General features: G+C 51.0%; 1 protein-coding gene across 1 annotated transcript in view; it reads right to left on the bottom strand.

Annotated features, from left to right (window-relative positions):
* The window catches only part of PIK3C2A (phosphatidylinositol-4-phosphate 3-kinase catalytic subunit type 2 alpha), a 98,572-nt gene that overhangs the window by 9,245 nt on the left and 68,481 nt on the right, over nt 1–20,846 (bottom strand). Inside the window, exons 15-26 of the mRNA XM_069964984.1 lie at nt 18,566–18,680; nt 17,062–17,204; nt 15,302–15,490; nt 14,289–14,385; nt 12,144–12,238; nt 11,799–11,979; nt 9,381–9,485; nt 8,684–8,776; nt 8,218–8,347; nt 1,534–1,670; nt 740–909; nt 11–167 (exon numbers count right to left, since the gene is read on the bottom strand). Coding sequence (XP_069821085.1) covers nt 11–167; nt 740–909; nt 1,534–1,670; nt 8,218–8,347; nt 8,684–8,776; nt 9,381–9,485; nt 11,799–11,979; nt 12,144–12,238; nt 14,289–14,385; nt 15,302–15,490; nt 17,062–17,204; nt 18,566–18,680 — 1,612 coding nt within the window. The remainder of the gene's footprint in view (nt 1–10; nt 168–739; nt 910–1,533; nt 1,671–8,217; nt 8,348–8,683; nt 8,777–9,380; nt 9,486–11,798; nt 11,980–12,143; nt 12,239–14,288; nt 14,386–15,301; nt 15,491–17,061; nt 17,205–18,565; nt 18,681–20,846) is intronic.

Here is a 20,846-nt window from a genome sequence, read left to right as displayed (position 1 = left end):
CCATACTCACTAGTGACAGCAGGTTCAGGAAGAGGTTGGTGTGTCTTCTCAGCAGATTATAGGCCTGGCAGCAGAGGTCTACGAAGAGCTGGAAGCGGCTGGTGGGCTTCTCCCCTCCATTAATAACATACGCCATGTCTGATGTCAGCACAAAAGGAGCCCGGTCCCTGCAGAAAAACACGGAAGAGACGCCAGGATCTCAGCCCCTAATGCTTCTCTCTATAGCAACCTGACCTGCAAGGGACTATGGGCAGAGAGGAGGATATGCACAGGGGAGAAAGCAAAGGATTATGGGCAGAGAGGAGGGTATGAACAGGGGAGGATGCAAAGGGTTATGGTCCGAGAGGAGGATACATCCTCCCCTGTGCATATTCTCCTTTCTGCCCATAATCCTTTGCATCCTCCCCTGTGCGTAAGGGACTATGGGCAGAGAGGATATGCACAGGGGAGGATGTAAGGGACTATGGGCAGAGAGGATATGCACACGGGAGGATGCAAGGGATTATAGGCAGAGAGGAGTATGCACAGGGGAGGATGCAAGGGATTATGGGAAGAGAGGAATACGCACAGGGGAGAATGCACAGGATTATGGGAAGAGAGGAATACGCACAGGGGAGAATGCAAGGGATTCTAGGCAGAGGGAGGATATGCACAGAGGAGGATGCAAAGGATTCTGGGCAGAGGGAGGATAAGCTGAGGGGCGCCACCTGCAGGAGGGTCTCACATCTCACCACTTTACCTTTTAAAGCTCCCGAACATCTGAGCGTGTCCCAGGAACTTGCCGAAGTCGATGTGAAACATGTGGCCGCTGCTCCGGAGCATGATGTTATCATTGTGGCGGTCACAGATGCCCAGGACGTAGGTGGCCACACAGCAGCCGGCACACGAATAGATAAAGTTCTCAGAGGCCTGTAAGGAAATCACAGACTTCTGTATATACAGGGGCCACAGCAATGTGCGGGGTCCTCCAGGGGCCACAGCTAATGGGGAGAGCAGCAGGAGACCTGTATACAGCTATATCTTCATTGCTTTCCTTCTACAACATGCACAGGGTGACCTATCACCAGGATCTGCCCTTCTTATTCTAATACTATGATATGTGTGCTTGGCGTCCGGTAAGGCACTGTAGTGATGGGCCCCTCCATTGTAAGACATAACATGGGTGGCTCAGCTACCTTGGCCTTCCTTCTCATGTCCATCTCCATTACTTCCCACCTTCCATCTCTGACTGTCACTCACCGGTGAGATCATTATACACAATAGGTCATCACTTTGTCTATGTATATACGGGATGCCGTAGTAACACTTGTGTATACACATATGAGTATGTACTTCAGTTTCATCCACTTTGTACACTGTCCTATTGCTTGTATATTTATTCTATCTGGATACTCTACTTTGCTATTACTATTGCTATTTTACTGATACTTTATGTATTTTAATCTGGAAACTACAATAAAATATTGTGGGGGGGAAAAAAACATATATGTAGTGACATCACCAGACCTGTATACAGGATACGTTAAGCCTCACCTTCTCATACTCCTCCTCTGATGGATTGTATTTGCGCAGCCATTCAGCCAGAGGTTTATCTTTAAATGATCCGGTCAGACCGTACTCCACCTGGATCTTCCTCAGCGTCTCGGAGGACATGACCAACTCCACCAAACCTGGAGAACGGGAGAGAGAGGAGTTGTATAATACCAGTCCCATCCTGTAGGGGGAGCGGTATAATACCAGTCCCATCCTGTAGGGGGAGCGGTATAATACCAGTCCCATCCTGTAGGGGGAGCGGTATAATACCAGTCCCATCCTGTAGGGGGAGCGGTATAATACCAGTCCCATCCTGTAGGGGGAGCGGTATAATACCAGTCCCATCCTGTAGGGCAGGCATGTCCAAAGTCCTGCCGGAGGGCCATTTGCGGCCCCCGTTCCGAACTTTTACGGCCCCCCAGGTATCCAGCTTGCTATTATCTGCCTGTGTTATAAAGCATATAGCACGTAGCATGTAAAATGGTCAGCCCTCGCACATGTTCACTTCATCAAATTCGTCACTCTTCGAAAAAAGTTTGGACATGCCTGCTGTAGGGGGAGCAGTATAATACCAGTCCCATCCTGTAGGGGGAGCGGTATAATACCAGTCCCATCCTGTAGGGGGAGCGGTATAATACCAGTCCCATCCTGTAGGGGGAGCGGTATAATACCAGTCCCTTCCTGTAGGGGGAGCGGTATAATACCAGTCCCATCCTGTAGGGGGAGCGGTATAATACCAGTCCCTTCCTGTAGGGGGAGCGGTATAATACCAGTCCCTTCCTGTAGGGGGAGCGGTATAATACCAGTCCCATCCTGTACGGGGAGCGGTATAATACCAGTCCCATCCTGTAGGGGGAGCGGTATAATACCAGTCCCTTCCTGTAGGGGGAGCGGTATAATACCAGTCCCATCCTGTACGGGGAGCGGTATAATACCAGTCCCATCCTGTAGGGGGAGCGGTATAATACCAGTCCCTTCCTGTAGGGGGAGCGGTATAATACCAGTCCCTTCCTGTAGGGGGAGCGGTATAATACCAGTCCCATCCTGTAGGGGGAGCGGTATAATACCAGTCCCATCCTGTAGGGGGAGCGGTATAATACCAGTCCCATCCTGTAGGGGGAGCGGTATAATACCAGTCCCTTCCTGTAGGGGGAGCGGTATAATACCAGTCCCTTCCTGTAGGGGGAGCGGTATAATACCAGTCCCATCCTGTACGGGGAGCGGTATAATACCAGTCCCATCCTGTAGGGGGAGCGGTATAATACCAGTCCCTTCCTGTAGGGGGAGCGGTATAATACCAGTCCCATCCTGTACGGGGAGCGGTATAATACCAGTCCCATCCTGTAGGGGGAGCGGTATAATACCAGTCCCTTCCTGTAGGGGGAGCGGTATAATACCAGTCCCTTCCTGTAGGGGGAGCGGTATAATACCAGTCCCATCCTGTAGGGGGAGCGGTATAATACCAGTCCCATCCTGTAGGGGGAGCGGTATAATACCAGTCCCATCCTGAATATGCGCAATACACATAAGGAAGCGCATACATGTGGGAGTGTTGAATTCCGTGAAGTTAGGATTATTATAGTTGTTTACCTCCCAGACGGAGAGGGATTAATATTTAATCATTTCTAGTTTTTTCCCCTACAGCAACATAGGTAGTAAAGCAGGTATCCGGGCAGATCTTAGGCGAGTTAAATAAGATTGGCCAGATGAAAGGATGACGTCACAGAGGGACCCAAGTAAAAACGAATGTTCGGCGGGAAAACGGTTATCTCTTCATGAGCAAGCAGTGAAGAACTAGTTAAGCCTGCTGCCCTGTGAAGAGAATTACCTGACAGGATAGAAGATTAATATTTTAACTTACTGTCCAGAGCCTGCGGTGCTGGAGGTGAAGATTGGCTCCGTCAGTGCCTGTCCTCCACACAAGAACCGTAGGGGAATTGGCTGGACCGAGTGGTGTAATACCGGATCGCCGCCGTGGGGACCTGTCATCAAGTGAGGAAGACGCCATTGCTTCAGAGCCCGGCCCGCCATTGCTATCTACTCCGAGCCAAGCGGGGGCCGGTAGTTCCGGAGGCAGTGCCGAGAAGGGGAAAAGAGGAAGCACCGGAAGAAGAGCAGCGGCTGGTAGAAGAGGCGAAGCGCGCAGACGGCTGAAGAAAATGACGTCACCGGTAGCGGAGCCGGGGAAACGGAAGGCTGGGCAAATGAAGGACGGGCCGGCATACAAAAAGAAAGGGCCAGAAAAGGGAGCGGTATCGCTGTGTACGGAGGAGGCGTCAGGAACCGGTGAGTATAGTGCTTCACGTACTCCTGCGGCCCCCCCCTCCTTCCCTGCCAGTGACTGCCCCGTCGGCCGGGCAAAGCATGACAACCATAGATAGGTCAGTATTAACCGGGATTGCCGCATTACTTAAAATGCTGGGCAGTGCTGCTGACAGCGGGCAATCTAACAGTGTAATAGATCAAACCGCTGTGTCTGGTAGTGTATTTTGGTACAGCGTGGATGCATGGTCAGAATGCTGATAGAAATGTGGTACATAATGAGGATCCTGCTGTTACTAACACTACTGTCCCTGTATTGATGCCCCTTGTGTGGTGTCTCCTTTGGGCTTCCACCTCTCTGCTAGTATATAAGACAAAATATGGAAGCTTGAATATACAGATATGTTTAGCCTGTTACCTCATTATAAAGAACGTAGTGATGAGAAGGATGACAAAGAGGAGGATAGGAAGCGCCCGCCTGTATCTAAGACGTTCCATAACTGGCTACAAGCCTTTTGCATTTTTGCTTCTGTTTTGGGAGAGAGATTCCCTGAAAAATGGTTTCTCTCTTCCAACATGTGGACATAATTTTAGAAGCGTACAGAAACTTCGGCGGGTCGGCTTGGATAAGTTACGACGTTGGTTTATGGATTAATCTTATGATCCCCCAACGTACCCAATTAGTACAGTCTGCCCCTACTAACTCCTTTCGGAGAGGGGTACGTGTCGCTTATAACGAGTCCCAATGTAGATGGCTGCAGAACTGCAAATACAAACATGAATGTGCCCACTGTGGGGGATCCCACCCAGTGTCGCGATGTTACAAGAAAAACATTGGCAGTTCACAGCCATCTACAAGGGACAACATACCAAACAGCACAGACACCAGTGATGCTTCAAGGAATGTTACCATGGTTAGAGGCGTGCCCACACCGGCTGAGTTGCTTCCAAATGGTTTCCTTAATGGTTTTTATGTGCCTACTTTTCAGGGACCGGGTTGCATACCTGTGGACAACTTGCGATCGGTATATTTGAGGCCTCTTGTGGTAGACGAAAAGATTGCTAAAGAAGTTGGAGAAGGCCGAGTGGAGGGTCCTTTCTTCTCTCCTCCTTTTCCAAGTTTTAGATTATCCCCTTTGGGGCTTGTTCCAAAGAAGGAGCCTCAGAAATACCGATAATCCACCACTTGTCTTGGCCTAAGGGGACTTCTTTAAACGATGCCGTTGGCCGTTCTGCTGTTTCAGTTGTTTACAATTCGTTTGATACCGCTTTGGATATCGTCCGGCATTGTGGAAGAGGCGCTCTGTTGGCGAAGGTCGATATAGAGGCGGCATTCCGCCTATTACCGGGTTGCCCGGCTGGTTATAACTCCCTGGGCTTTTCGTGGAGAGGCAGATGTTACTTTGATAAGTCACTGCCCATGGGTTACAGCATGTCGTGCTTTTATTTTGAAGCCTTTGCTTGTTCCCTAGAATGGGCAGTGACTTCTGAATGCGGATTATTATCTTGCACCCATTACCTATTTGTTGGCGGGCCCAGATCAAATGACTGTATGAAGCTTGTGACTACTTTTTACCAATTGTTACTTATTTTGGTGTTCCTCTTGCAAAGAGTAAAACAGTGTTGCCCTGCACCAGACTGGAGAACCTAGGCATTCTTATCCATACAACAGCCAGGAGTTTTGTCTTCCTATCGATAAAAAAGTTACAATGGTCTCTGTGTTACATGAGTTTAGTATGTTTGAGGGACTTGCAACGTTTATTAGGCAATCTTGTGTTCGCAATCAGAGTTGTCCCTATGGGGAAAATCTTTTGTCACCGATTATACTCGGCGACGAAAGGAATCCGATCCCCTCGTTCCCATATCAGGCTGACTATGGAAATGGAGGATTTGAGATTGTGGCTTTTTGTGGAGTTTTCTGTCAGAATTTAAAGGGGTAGTGCACCCAAAAAAAATTTCTTTCAAATCAACTGCTGCCATGAAGTGCCAGAGATTTGTAATTTACTTCTATTAAAAAATCTCAAGCCTTCTAGTACTTATCAGCTGCTGTATGCCCAGCAGGAAGTGGTATTATTTCCAGTCTGGAGAGCAGGAGAAGTTTTCTATGGGGATTTGCTCCTTCTCTGGACAGTTCCTGACATGGACAGAGGAGGCAACAGAGAGCACTGTGTCAGACAGGAAAGAAAACACCACTTCCTGCTGGACACACAGCAGCTGATAAGTACTGGAAGGCTTGAGATTTTTTAATAGAAGTAAATTACAAATCTCTGGCACTTCATGGCAGCAGTTGATTTGAAAGAAAAATTTTTTGGTGCACTACCCCTTTAATGGTAGGACCATATGGCATGATGACTTTGTTTCTGCCAACGCATTGGGTATTCAAACAGACGCAGCGGGTTCTTTTGGCTATGGGGTTTTTTAGAACGGGCACTGAAGTTCTGAGGGGTGGGATCGTAGCTGGGTTGAATCTGAGGTTGTTAAAAATGTAGTTTCACTAGAGCTGTTCCCAGTATTAGTAGCTTTGACCTTATGGGGCAATGAATGGCGTAACAAACGCTTATTAATTCAGACTGACAACAAAGGGGTAATGTATGCGATAAACTGCCTGTCAGCCAAGTCTATGCTGGTTGTGAATTTAATGAGACACATTGTCTTGCTGTGCCTGAAAGCTTCCTATGTAAAGGGCGCAGACAACCAAATTGCGGATTCCTTGTCCCGTTTTCAGTTTACGCCGTTTCCGGCTTCGGACGCGGACCAAGAGGGCGTTCCGTGTCCAGGGCACCTGTGGAGATCAATCTGGGCATAAGTTTTGAAGAACTCATTGTCTATGATCACTTGGTCGGCCTACAAGATGGCGTGGTTAAAATGGTGCAAATTCTGTACTTTACTCAATTATTCTGTCTTAACTGCTTATCCTACTCATTATTGATTGTTTATGGCCTGGTTATTAAATAGCGGGGTTTCACGCACTCTTTTAGGTAAAATTGTTACTGGTGTTTCTTTTTACCAACGATGGCTTGGCCTTCACCCGATGTCGACGACCTTTCAAATATGTCAAATTTTGAAGGGTGTTTGATGTAAGGGTGTAAGGTCAAGGACAAGAGGAGACCAGTATCATTTGCACTATTAAGTGATGTTACGGCTGCCTGTGGGTCTGTATGTCGATCCCCCTATCAGAGCTTGTTGTTCCAAACTGCTTTTTGTCTCGCCTTTTTGGCGCGTTCAGGATAGGCGAATTAGTTTCTCCTACTACCGGTTCCCTGTCTCCTTTACTTTTTGATAATGAACAACTCCCTATACATAAATGTTTGCAGATCTAAGACCGATTTATCTGCTGAAGGTTCCTTGATCACTCTGCATTGTATTTCAAACTAATCGATGTGTCCAGTACGTATAGTCCAACGATTTTTGTCTATCCTCCCAATCTCACAAGGTTCCTTTTTGATCCACCAAGACGGCACCTCACTTTCAAAATTTCAGTTTAGTGCTATATTCAGACGCTGCCTGAAAAGTCTTAATACTGACCCTACTAACTTCTCCCCACACTCCTTCCAGCTAATAGATTAGGCATGGATACTGAAATCATAATAGGCAGATGGACATTTATATCTATAATTCTCTCTTTCAGGTCCCGCTCCCACCGTGATATGGGTTATAGGCCCCTCTCTCTTATATTTTGACCAGGCCTTATACTGCGAATCTTAATGAGGTAGCGATATACTGGGAGGGTGTTCGAGGACTCCGTTGGGCTCAGCTCATTGGGGTAAAACCGCAGTTTGACCTGGCCTTCTCCAGATGTTATGGTGTTGTATGCCGGCAGCAATGACCTCGGGAGAATGCGCTCTGACCTTCTCTTCCATGAAATAAAATTAACATTTCCTGTTTTACACTGCCTGTTTCCCCAAACTGTCCTGTGTTTCTCAGAAATTGTTCCCGTCTGATTTGGTCCTTTCATGGGCTACATTTCATGGACATGATCAATAGAGCCTCCATTGGCGGACTATCCTATCGTCACATGGACCATGAGGGATTCATCCAGGGCTTATACCGTCATGACAGGGTACACTTGGCAGACGTGGGGGTAGACATATTCTATTTAGGTCTACAAAACTTGTTGGAGGTGGCCACGATTAGGTTGGGTCTATGCTCGGCCTAAGTAGGCCGGCATATGTGGGTGTGTCACCCCCTCCCCCCAATTTAGTCAGTTATTGGTAGTTTTTAATGCTGGAGTTATTTATTATTATTTATATATTTATTAACATGAAGTAATAAAAGTTACATTGGTTAAATCCTTAAATAAAAGCCGTGGCCGTTCTCCACTGGTAAATAAAGTATGTTGTCGTGTCATTATTACGTCAGTGATTAGAGATTTAAGGTTTCAGGAGTAATATCGACTACGATCACATGTAGGGGGAGCAATACCTCGGTCTTTGCCGGTGGACAGACACTTGAAGACAACCATCCTCATGTCCAGCCCGTCCTGCAGCCACAGTTTGTCCATGATCTTTATCATCTGTAGAGCCAGCATGTCCTGCCGCAGGTCCTCCCCCACCTGAGGAAGAAGAGAGACAGCCAGAGACCACAGAGAGGAGGAAGAACAGAGACAGCCAGAGACCACAGAGAGGAGGAAGAACAGAGACCACAGAGACCACCGAGAGGAGGAAGAACAGAGACCACAGAGAGGATGAAGAAAAGAGACCACAGAGACAGCCAGAGACCACCGAGAGGAGGAAGAACACAGACCACAGAGACAGCCAGAGACCACCGAGAGGAGGAAGAACACAGACCACAGAGACAGCCAGAGACCACCGAGAGGAGGAAGAACAGAGACATCCGCGAACAGAGAGGAGGAAGAACAGAGACCACAGAAGCTCAGTGTGGAAATTACCTTAAACATAGAGAGAATCTCTTCCCCCATGGGGTCGGCATTCACCATTGCCACTTTAAGGGGAACAGCATTGGAATTGAAGAAGGAGCAACCCTGTAAGATACAATATATGGTATATACTCTACTCCAGTATATCAGCCCTGCAGTATACAGTATACACCAGTATATCAGGCCTGCAGGATACAGTATACACCAGTATATCAGGCCTGTAGGATACAGTATACACCAGTATATCAGCCTGCAGGATACAGTATACACCAGTATATCAGGCCTGCAGGATACAGTATACACCAGTATATCAGCCTGCAGGATACAGTATACACCAGTATATCAGCCTGCAGGATACAGTATACACCAGTATATCAGCCTGCAGGATACAGTATACACCAGTATATCAGCCTGCAGGATACAGTATACACCAGTATATCAGGCCTGTAGGATACAGTATACACCAGTATATCAGCCTGCAGGATACAGTATACACCAGTATATCAGCCTGCAGGATACAGTATACACCAGTATATCAGCCTGCAGGATACAGTATACACCAGTATATCAGCCTGCAGGATACAGTATACACCAGTATATCAGCCTGCAGGATACAGTATACACCAGTATATCAGCCTGCAGGATACAGTATACACCAGTATATCAGCCTGCAGGATACAGTATATACTATATGGCACCAACTTCTTACCTTGATGTTCAGCTCTTTGGCCTCCAGGCTGGGGTTGAGCGGAAGTCGAATCTTGTTCTTGCGAAACATCAGCTGCACCCGCTCCATCCCCTCCTGCAGAACAACCTGCAACCAGAGAAGACACATCCAGGAGATTATACACATGACCGGAGACCACACGCTACATACATGACCGGAGACCACACGCTACATACATGACCGGTGACCACACGCTACATACATGACCGGAGACCACACGCTACATACATGACCGGTGACCACACGCTACATACATGACCGGTGACCACACGCTACATACAGGAGATTATACACATGACCGGAGTCCCGGCTGGGGGTCTCCTCCTCAGTTGTCCCGGCTGGGGGTCTCCTCCTCAGTTGTCCCGGCTGGGGGTCTCCTCCTCAGTTGTCCCGGCTGGGGGTCTCCTCCTCAGTTGTCCCGGCTGGGGGTCTCCTCCTCAGTTGTCCCGGCTGGGGGTCTCCTCCTCAGTTGTCCCGGCTGGGGGTCTCCTCCTCAGTTGTCCCGGCTGGGGGTCTCCTCCTCAGTGGTCCCGGCTGGGGGTCTCCTCCTCAGTGGTCCCGGCTGGGGGTCTCCTCCTCAGTTGTCCCGGCTGGGGGTCTCCTCCTCAGTTGTCCCGGCTGGGGGTCTCCTCCTCAGTTGTCCCGGCTGGGGGTCTCCTCCTCAGTTGTCCCGGCTGGGGGTCTCCTCCTCAGTTGTCCCGGCTGGGGGTCTCCTCCTCAGTTGTCCCGGCTGGGGGTCTCCTCCTCAGTTGTCCCGGCTGGGGGTCTCCTCCTCAGTTGTCCCGGCTGGGGGTCTCCTCCTCAGTTGTCCCGGCTGGGGGTCTCCTCCTCAGTTGTCCCGGCTGGGGGTCTCCTCCTCAGTTGTCCCGGCTGGGGGTCTCCTCCTCAGTTGTCCCGGCTGGGGGTCTCCTCCTCAGTTGTCCCGGCTGGGGGTCTCCTCCTCAGTTGTCCCGGCTGGGGGTCTCCTCCTCAGTGGTCCCGGCTGGGGGTCTCCTCCTTAGTGGTCCCGGCTGGGGGTCTCCTCCTCAGTTGTCCCGGCTGTGGGTCTCCTCCTCAGTTGTCCCGGCTGTGGGTCTCCTCCTCAGTTGTCCCGGCTGTGGGTCTCCTCCTTAGTTGTCCCGGCTGTGGGTCTCCTCCTTAGTTGTCCCGGCTGTGGGTCTCCTCCTTAGTTGTCCCGGCTGTGGGTCTCCTCCTTAGTTGTCCCGGCTGTGGGTCTCCTCCTTAGTTGTCCCGGCTGTGGGTTTCCTCCTTAGTTGTCCCGGCTGTGGGTCTCCTCCTTAGTTGTCCCGGCTGTGGGTCTCCTCCTTAATTGTCCCCGGCTGGATTTCGGGTCATTGTCAGCTAGAAGAGCCGCCCACCACCCATCCTCACTGCTCTTACTGAGGGAAGGAGGTTGTTGTATCTAGTGCTACATGGCCCCATCCATCCTCCCTTCTTAAGCTGCAGTTGCCCTGTCCCCTCTGCAGAACCCAGCCCCCCTCACCACCACCACGCTTCACGGCTGGGACTGTGTTTTGGGGGCTGTTTAACCCCTTTTCTTCCCCATACGCAGCTAGTTGAATTCTTGTTTGGTCTCATCTGATCACATGACCTCTCTTGCTTCCTCTGGATCACCCAGATGGTCACTGGTGACGTCAAAGAGGCCTGGACATGTGCCGGTGTGAGCAGGGGGACCTTGTGTGCCCTGCAGGATTATAATCCATGACGGTGTAGTGTGTTAGTAATGGTAATCTATGAGACTGTGGTCCCAGCTCCATACAGGTCAGTGACCAGGTACTGTGTAGTTCGGGGGTGATTCCTGACCTTTATCAGAATCCTCTTTACCCCGCAACCTTACATGGAACCTCAGATTAAGGAAGATTCACAGTCATCTTGTTTTCTCCATTTTCTAAAAATTGCCCCATCAGTTGTCGCCTTTTCCCTAAGTTGCTGCCTATTATCCCATAGCCCATCCCAGCCTTGTGCAGGTCTACAGTCCCTAGAGTCGTTAGCTCTGTGGTCTTGGCTATGGTGGAGAGGTTGGAGTGTGAGGACAGGTGATTATTATACAGGAGATGACACAGGGGCAGGTAATCCAGGTAATGAGGGCAGAGGGGGAGGAGCTTCTTATAGCGACACTGACAGCTCTGTGAGAGGCCGAAGTCCTGCTGGTCGGTGATCAAATGCTTATGTCATGTAATAAAAGGTGAATATTTATAAATTCTACAATGTGATTATCTGGAATGTTCTATAGATTCTCTCTTGCAACAGGTGACGTTACCGACCAAAAATATAAATTCCCCTCCATTCTACATAGGTGGTCGGCCATGTATCAGACACTTGTTTCCCCCACTGTATGAGAGGTTACACACACCTGGATGCCACACACGAATGAGTGGCTCTCCACATGGTTGCGCTCACCTGTCGCCCAGAACCATTGGCCTGTCGCACCTTCTCGGCCACCACCCCCAGCAGTTGTGTGAAGCGTGTCTGCTTGTCCAGCTCCTGCCGCAGAGCTTTACCGCTGATGGAGAGGAGGGCGCCGAGAATCTGCTCATAGCGGCTCCCGAAGTGCGGATCATTGAGGGAATCCTTCAGCAACCTGTAATAACAATCAGTGATAGCGGGGGCCAGCGCACACACACGGCAGACCCCCTGATCACTTATACTAGAGATAATCCATCACTATCCCAAACCCAGAGACCCCTTACCCATCTCTACACACAGATACAACATGACGGGGGACAGATGAGACAGCCGACTCACCAGTACAAGTAATGGGCAACGCGGATGTTCCCCAGAGCACGAAACAGCAGGAACCGCACCAAGGCGCTATCCAGGTATATCTCCGATCTGATGGCCTGAAAGAGACAGCCGAGCACATGAGACAGAGACATCCGCTACACAGACGTGTCAGTCAGGGGGAGGGGCACACACACAGGATACAGCCTGAGTCTCCAATTGTCCCTGTCATTATAACTTTCAACATCTAAAACAATATATGTGATATAAAGTTTACAATTTACTTTTTCATGCTTTATAACAAACAGCTCCAGTCTCCTGAAGACAGCTATATAACAGCTATACTTACTGTATCCAGGTCCAGTCTCCTGAAGGCTCCTATATAACAGCTATACTTACTGTATCCAGGTCCAGTCTCCTGCTATATAACAGCTATACTTACTGTATCCAGGTCCAGTCTCCTGCTATATAACAGCTATACTTACTGTATCCAGGTCCAGTCTCCTGCTATATAACAGCTATACTTACTGTATCCAGGTCCAGTCTCCTGCTATATAACAGCTATACTTACTGTATCCAGGTCCAGTCTCCTGAAGGCTGCTATATAACTGCTGTACTTACTGTATCCAGGTCCAGTCTCCTGAAGGCAGCTATATAACAGCTATACTTACTGTATCCAGGTCCAGTCTCCTGAAGGCTGCTATATAACAGCTATACTTACTGTATCCAGGTCCAGTCTCCTGAAGGCAGCTATATACCAGCTATACTTACTGTATCCAGGCCCAGTCTCCTGCTATATACCAGCTATACTTACTGTATCCAGGTCCAGTCTCCTGAAGGCAGCTATATACCAGCTATACTTACTGTATCCAGGCCCAGTCTCCTGCTATATACCAGCTATACTTACTGTATCCAGGTCCAGTCTCCTGAAGGCAGCTATATACCAGCTATACTTACTGTATCCAGGTCCAGTCTCCTGCTATATAACAGCTATACTTACTGTATCCAGGTCCAGTCTCATGAAGGCAGCTATATAACAGCTATACTTACTGTATCCAGGTCCAGTCTCCTGCTATATAACAGCTGTACTTACTGTATCCAGGTCCAGTCTCATGAAGGCTGCTATATAACAGCTATACTTACTGTATCCAGGTCCAGTCTCCTGCTATATAACAGCTATACTTACTGTATCCAGGTCCAGTCTCCTGCTATATAACAGCTGTACTTACTGTATCCAGGTCCAGTCTCCTGATGGCAGCTATATAACAGCTATACTTACTGTATCCAGGTCCAGTCTCCTGCTTTATAACAGCTATACTTACTGTATCCAGGTCCAGTCTCCTGATGGCTGCTATATAACAGCTATACTTACTGTATCCAGGTCCAGTCTCCTGATGGCAGCTATATAACAGCTATACTTACTGTATCCAGGTCCAGTCTCCTGCTATATAACAGCTATACTTACTGTATCCAGGTCCAGTCTCCTGAAGGCAGCTATACTTACTGTATCCAGGTCCAGTCTCCTGATGGCAGCTATATAACAGCTATACTTACTGTATCCAGGTCCAGTCTCCTGAAGGCGGCTATATAACACCTATACTTACTGTATCCAGGTCCAGTCTCCTGCTATATAACAGCTGTACTTACTGTATCCAGGTCCAGTCTCCTGAAGGCAGCTATATAACAGCTATACTTACTGTATCCAGGTCCAGTCTCCTGAAGGCTGCTATATAACAGCTATACTTACTGTATCCAGGTCCAGTCTCCTGAAGGCAGCTATATACCAGCTATACTTACTGTATCCAGGTCCAGTCTCCTGAAGCTTTTTAGTCTTGTGCTGGTTAAAGACAGACTAAACACATTTAGTCACGGCCAGTACAGAGAATCACGGCTCAATGTGTCTGTCACATGACTGCCTTCTCTCTGAGCGCTCAGATGACCTGGAAAACACGGGACTTCCTGGGTGTAGACGTTTTTTTCACTCAGAGTGTAAACTCCAAACCAAGGAAGTGCCGTGTTTTCCATGATAACTAAAAAAAAAAAAGAATGTAAATTGCAAACTTGCTTTATTTCACATCTGTTAATTTAGATTTTGAAAGTTATTACGACACTTTCAGAGCAGCGCTCATGTCTTGTTACACACGGGGCTTCTCTCCAGATGCCACTGACCTGTACAAACTGCGGGAGAAGATCCACCAGCTCATCATCACTCATCCCATCCTGGATCCACTCCACCGCCACTGTGCGCACCTCCTGATCCGCGAACCTGAGGACGAGTAACTTATCAGCATGGTACACGCTGACCGCCAGCCCCGCCCCGTATGACATCACTGATATATAATACAATGACAAGTCATCACAGCCCCGCCCCCTGTATGACATCACTGATATATAATATAATGACAAGTCATCACAGCCCCGCCCTGTATGACATCACTGATATATAATATAATGACAAGTCATCACAGCCCCGCCCCCTTTATGACATCACTGATATATAATATAATGACAAGTCATCACAGCCCCGCCCCCTGTATGACATCACTGATATATGACAAGTCATCACAGCCCTGCCCCCTGTAAGACATCACTGATATATAATATAATGACATGTCATCACAGCCCCGCCCCCTGTATGACATCACTGATATATAATATAATGACAAGTCATCACAGCCTCGCCCCATGTATGACATCACTGATATATGACAAGTCATCACAGCCCCGGCCCCTGTATGACATGACTGATATATAATATAATGACATGTATGACATCACTGATATATAATATAATGACAAGTCATCACAGCCCCGCCTCCTGTATGACATCACTGATATATAATATAATGACAAGTCATCACAGCCCCGCCCCCTGTATGACATCACTGATATATGACAAGTCATCACAGCCCCGCCCCCTGTAAGACATCACTGATATATAATATAATGACATGTCATCACAGCCCCGCCCCCTGTATGACATCACTGATATATAATATAATGACAAGTCATCACAGCCACGCCCCCTGTATGACATCACTGATATATGACAAGTCATCACAGCCCCGGACCCTGTATGACATCACTGATATATAATATAATGACAAGTCATCACAGCCCCGCCTCCTGTATGACATCACTGATATATAATGACATGTGATCTGCAGGTAGATGGCGCTCACCTGGAGTTCAGTAGTTCCAGTGCACACACTGGGGTCAGGGGCGGCCAAGAGCGGATCAGGGCATAGATATCCCCCAGATAGGCCACATCCCACTTGGGGGCGCTGCTCAGGATCTTGGGGAGGCAGTTCTTATGACTGTGACAGTAATGACGCTTCTCCCATATAAAAGCTCTCTCTTCCTTGGACATCCTGAGGGAAAATAAGAGGGGAGATCATGGCTGGAGTCCTCTGCAGTGAGGGGGCAGATGGGAAAGGGCGGGAAACACGGGGCGTGGGAAAGGGCAGGAAACACGGGAGGCGGCAAAGGGCGGGGAACACGGGAGGCGGGGAACACGGGAGGCGGCAAAGGGCGGGGAACACGGGAGGCGGGAAAGGGCAGGGAACACTGGACCCAGGGCAGAGAGGGGGCACACGGGAAAAGGCGGGAAACACAGGAAAGGGAAGGGAGAGGGCACACAGGAAAGAGCAGGGAGAGGGCACACAGGAAAGGACAGGGAGAGTGCACACAGGAAAGGGCGGGGAGAGGGCACACAGGAAAGGGCGGGGAGAGGGCACACAGGAAAGGGCGGGGAGAGGGCACACAGGAAAGGGCGGGGAGAGTGCACACAGGAAAGGACGGGGAGAGTGCACACAGGAAAGGGCGGGGAGAGGGCACACAGGAAAGGGCGGGGAGAGGGCACACAGGAAAGAGCAGGGAGAGGGCACACAGGAAAGGGCGGGGAGAGGGCACACAGGAAAGGGCGGGGAGAGGGCACACAGGAAAGGGCGGGGAGAGGGCACACAGGAAAGGGCGGGGAGAGGGCACACAGGAAAGGGCGGGGAGAAGGCACACAGGAAAGGGCGGGGAGAGGGCACACAGGAAAGGGCGGGGAGAGGGCACACAGGAAAGGGCGGGGAGAGGGCACACAGGAAAGGGCGGGGAGAGGGCACACAGGAAAGAGCGGGGAGAGGGCACACAGGAAAGGGCAGGGAGAGGGCACACAGGAAAGGGCAGGGAGAGGGCACACAGGAAAGGGCAGGGAGAGGGCACACAGGAAAGGGCAGGGAGAGGGCACACAGGAAAGGGCAGGGAGAGGGCACACAGGAAAGGGCAGGGAGAGGGCACACAGGAAAGGGCAGGGAGAGGGCACACAGGAAAGGGCAGGGAGAGGGCACACAGGAAAGGGCGGGGAGAGGGCACACAGGAAAGGGCGGGGAGAGGGCACACAGGAAAGGGCAGGGAGAGGGCACACAGGAAAGGGCAGGGAGAGGGCACACAGGAAAGGGCGGGGAGAGGGCACACAGGAAAGGGCAGGGAGAGGGCACACAGGAAAGGGCGGGAAGAGGGCACACAGGAAAGGGCGGGGAGAGGGCACACAGGAAAGGGAAGGGAGAGGGCACACAGGAAAGGGCAGGGAGAGGGCACACAGGAAAGGGCGGGGAGAGGGCACACAGGAAAGGGCAGGGAGAGGGCACACAGGAAAGGGCGGGGAGAGGGCACACAGGAAAGGGCAGGGAGAGGGCACACAGGAAAGGGCGGGGAGAGGGCACACAGGAAAGGGCAGGGAGAGGGCACACAGGAAAGGGCGGGGAGAGGGCACACAGGAAAGGGCAGGGAGAGGGCACACAGGAAAGGGAAAGAAACACAGGAAGCAGGGCAGGGAGGGGGCACATGGGAAAGGGCGAAGAACATAGGGGAGAGAGGGGGCACACTGGAAAGGGCGGGGCCCCCCGAGATGCAGGGTACACAGGACAGGGCGGGGGAAGACAGGACATCCTACCCGGATGGGGACTCTCTGGAGATGAGGGACAGCAGGCGGCTCTTGGTCTCCTTCTCCAGGGTCTCAATGCTTAGGGGGGTAAAGTTCCTGGTCGGCTCTGGAGCTTTGTACACAATATCAAATGGGGGTAAAGGAAAATCCACCTAGAGGAAAGGCAGAAGGTCAGGGCGATGCATCTTACCTGCAGCCCCCCCACCACACACACACCTCTTACCTGCAGCCCCCCACCCCAAGAAACCTCTTACCTGCAGCTCTTTCACACACTTTTTACCTGCAGTTCCCCCCCCACCTCTTACCTGTAGACCCCCACCCCAAGATACCTCCTACCTGCAGCTCCTTCACACACTTTTTACCTGCAGTTCCCCCGCCCACACCTCTTACCTGCAGCTCCTTCACACACTTTTTACTTGCAGTTCCCCCCCCCCACCTCTTACCTGCAGCAACCTTCCTACACACACACCTTTACACCTCTTACCTGCAGCAACCCCCCCACACACCTTTACATCTCTTACCTGCAGCAACCCCCACACACCTCTTACCTGCAGCAACCCCCCCACACACCTTTACATCTCTTACCTGCAGCAACCCCCACACACCTCTTACCTGCAGCAACCCCCCCCCCACACACACACACACCTTTACACCTCTTAACTGCAGCAACCCCCCACACACACCTTTATACCTCTTACTTGCAACAACCCCCACACACCTCTTACCTGCAGCAACCCCCACACACCTATACACCTCTTACCTGCAGCCCCCTCACATGCACACACACCTTTATGCCTCCTACCTGCAGCAACCCCCCCCACACACACACACACTTTACCTGCACCCCCTCCCCACACACACACACACTTCTTACCTGCAGCCCCCTCACACACCTCTTACCTGCACCCCCCCACACACACACACACTTTACCTGCACCCCCTCCCCACACACACTTACACTTCTTACCTGCAGCCCCCTCACACACCTCTTACCTGCACCCCCCCCCCCCCACACACACCTCTTACCTGCACCCCCACACACACACACTTCTTACCTGCACCACCTCACACACACACACACCTCTTACCTGCAGCCCCCTCACATGCACACACACACACACACCTCTTACCTGCACCACCTCACACACTTACATACACTTCTTACCTGCACCCCCCTCCCACACACATTCTTACCTGCCCCCCTCCCACACACACCTCTTACCTGCACCCCCCAACACACACACACTTCTTACCTGCAGCCCCCTCTTGCACACACCTCTTACCTGCACCCCCCCACACACACTTACACTTCTTACCTGCAGCCCCCTCACACACACCTCTTACCTACACCCCCCACACACACACACCTTACCTGCCCCCCTCCCACACACACACCTCTTACCTGGCCCCCTCCGACACACACATTCTTACCTGCCCCCCTCCCACACACACACACACCTCTTACCTGCCCCCCCCCCCCCCCCACACACACACACACCTTTACACCTCTTACCTGCAGCACCAGCTTCTGCAGCTGAGGGGTCTTCCTCCCCAGGCTGGCGGCAGGCATTGTGTTGCCCAGGAAGGATGTCCACAGGTTTAGCAGGGCGGTGCCACGTGTCAGTGCCCTGGAGGGGAGATACACACGAGAGCTAACAGGTGGTGTATCCGAGTCACAGCGATACACACACGAGAGCTAACAGGTGGTGTATCCGAGTCACAGCGATACACACATGAGAGCTAACAGGCGGTGTATCCGAGTCACAGCGATACACACAAATGCAAACAGGTGGTGTATCCAAGTCACAGCGATACACACAAATGCAAACAGGCGGTGTATCCGAGTCACAGCGATACACACAAATGCAAACAGGCGGTGTATCCGAGTCACAGCGATACACACAAATGCAAACAGGCAGTGTATCCGAGTCACAGCGATACACACAAATGCAAACAGGCAGTGTATCCGAGTCACAGCGATACACACAAATGCAAACAGGCGGTGTATCCGAGTCACAGCGCTACACACAAATGCAAACAGGCAGTGTATCCGAGTCACAGCGATACACACAAATGCAAACAGGCGGTGTATCCGAGTCACAGCGATACACACAAATGCAAACAGGCGGTGTATCCGAGTCACAGCGATACACACAAATGCAAACAGGCGGTGTATCCGAGTCACAGCGATACAAACAAATGCAAACAGGCGGTGTATCCGAGTCACAGCGATACACACAAATGCAAACAGGCGGTGTATCCGAGTCAGTAGACAATAATGAACTCCTGAAATTCTTCAGCCATTTCTCTTTTCATATAATTCACTTATCCCTATGGTACACCCATCATCACTATCCACTCATCACCCACTATTATCATCACTCATCATCATCCAGCATCACCCATCATTACTCATCATCCACTCATCACATAAATGATCCTCTACCATCACTCATCACATAAATCATTCATCATCCACTCATCACCCATCATCATTATCACCACCACCACTCACCATCATCTTCATCACTCATCACCCATCATCCTTTCACTCTCCGCCCCTCAGGATGCTATTTGTCCTATCAATAACACAGGTCTACAAAAATATATTCTATGTAATCATTGCAGGTTACTTGGTTCTTTTATACATCTTTTTTTTGTCCTGTAGCTGCTGTGACTGTATACAGCATCCCTGTAGCTGCTGTCCCTGTATATAGTGTCCCTGTAGCTGCTGTCCCTGTATATAGTGTCCCTGTATATAGCGTCCCTGTAGCTGCTGTCCCTGTATATAGTGTCCCTGTAGCTGATGTCCCTGTATATAGTCTCCCTGTTTTTCCGGGTTGTCCTCTTCTGCCATCATTGAGTCATCCCAGAATCCCCGGCAGCGGTGCGCCATTACTTCAGTAACCCGGGAGAGAGCGCTCGCCTTGCTGATCACTTCCCCCCAATATTCTGAGGGAAGAAATCTAAATGTGAACGTAAAAGGTGCACCAATCCCAGAGAGGGATCCCAGATCCGGCAGCAGCTCCGTCCACCTATCCCAGAGAGGGATCCCAGATCCGGCAGCAGCTCCGTCCACCTATCCCAGATCCGGCGGCAGCCCCATCCACCTATCCCAGAGAGGGATCCCAGATCCGGCAGCAGTTCCGTCCACCTATCCCAGATCCGGCGGCAGCCCCGTCCACCTATCCCAGAGAGGGATCCCAGATCCGGCAGCAGCTCCGTCCACCTATCCCAGAGAGGGATCCCAGATCCGGCAGCAGCTCCGTCCACCTATCCCAGATCCGGCGGCAGCCCCATCCACCTATCCCAGAGAGGAATCCCAGATCCGGCAGCAGCTCCGTCCACCTATCCCAGAGAGGGATCCCAGATCCGGCAGCAGCTCCGTCCACCTATCCCAGATCCGGCGGCAGCCCCATCCACCTATCCCAGAGAGGGATCCCAGATCCGGCAGCAGCTCCGTCCACCTATCCCAGATCCGGCGGCAGCCCCATCCACCTATCCCAGAGAGGGATCCCAGATCCGGCAGCAGCTCCGTCCACCTATCCCAGAGAGGGATCCCAGATCCGGCAGCAGCTCCGTCCACCTATCCCAGAGAGGGATCCCAGATCCGGCAGCAGCTCCGTCCACCTATTCCAGAGAGGGATCCCAGATCCGGCAGCAGCTCCGTCCACCTATCCCAGAGAGGGATCCCAGATCCGGCAGCAGCTCCGTCCACCTATCCCAGAGAGGGATCCCAGATCCGGCAGCAGCTCCGTCCACCTATCCCAGATCTGGCGGCAGCCCCATCCACC

The sequence above is a fragment of the Dendropsophus ebraccatus genome, chromosome 4 (genome assembly GCF_027789765.1).
Source record: "Dendropsophus ebraccatus isolate aDenEbr1 chromosome 4, aDenEbr1.pat, whole genome shotgun sequence".
Lineage (NCBI taxonomy): Eukaryota > Metazoa > Chordata > Amphibia > Anura > Hylidae > Dendropsophus > Dendropsophus ebraccatus.
This window is presented reverse-complemented; position numbering and strand designations above follow the sequence as displayed.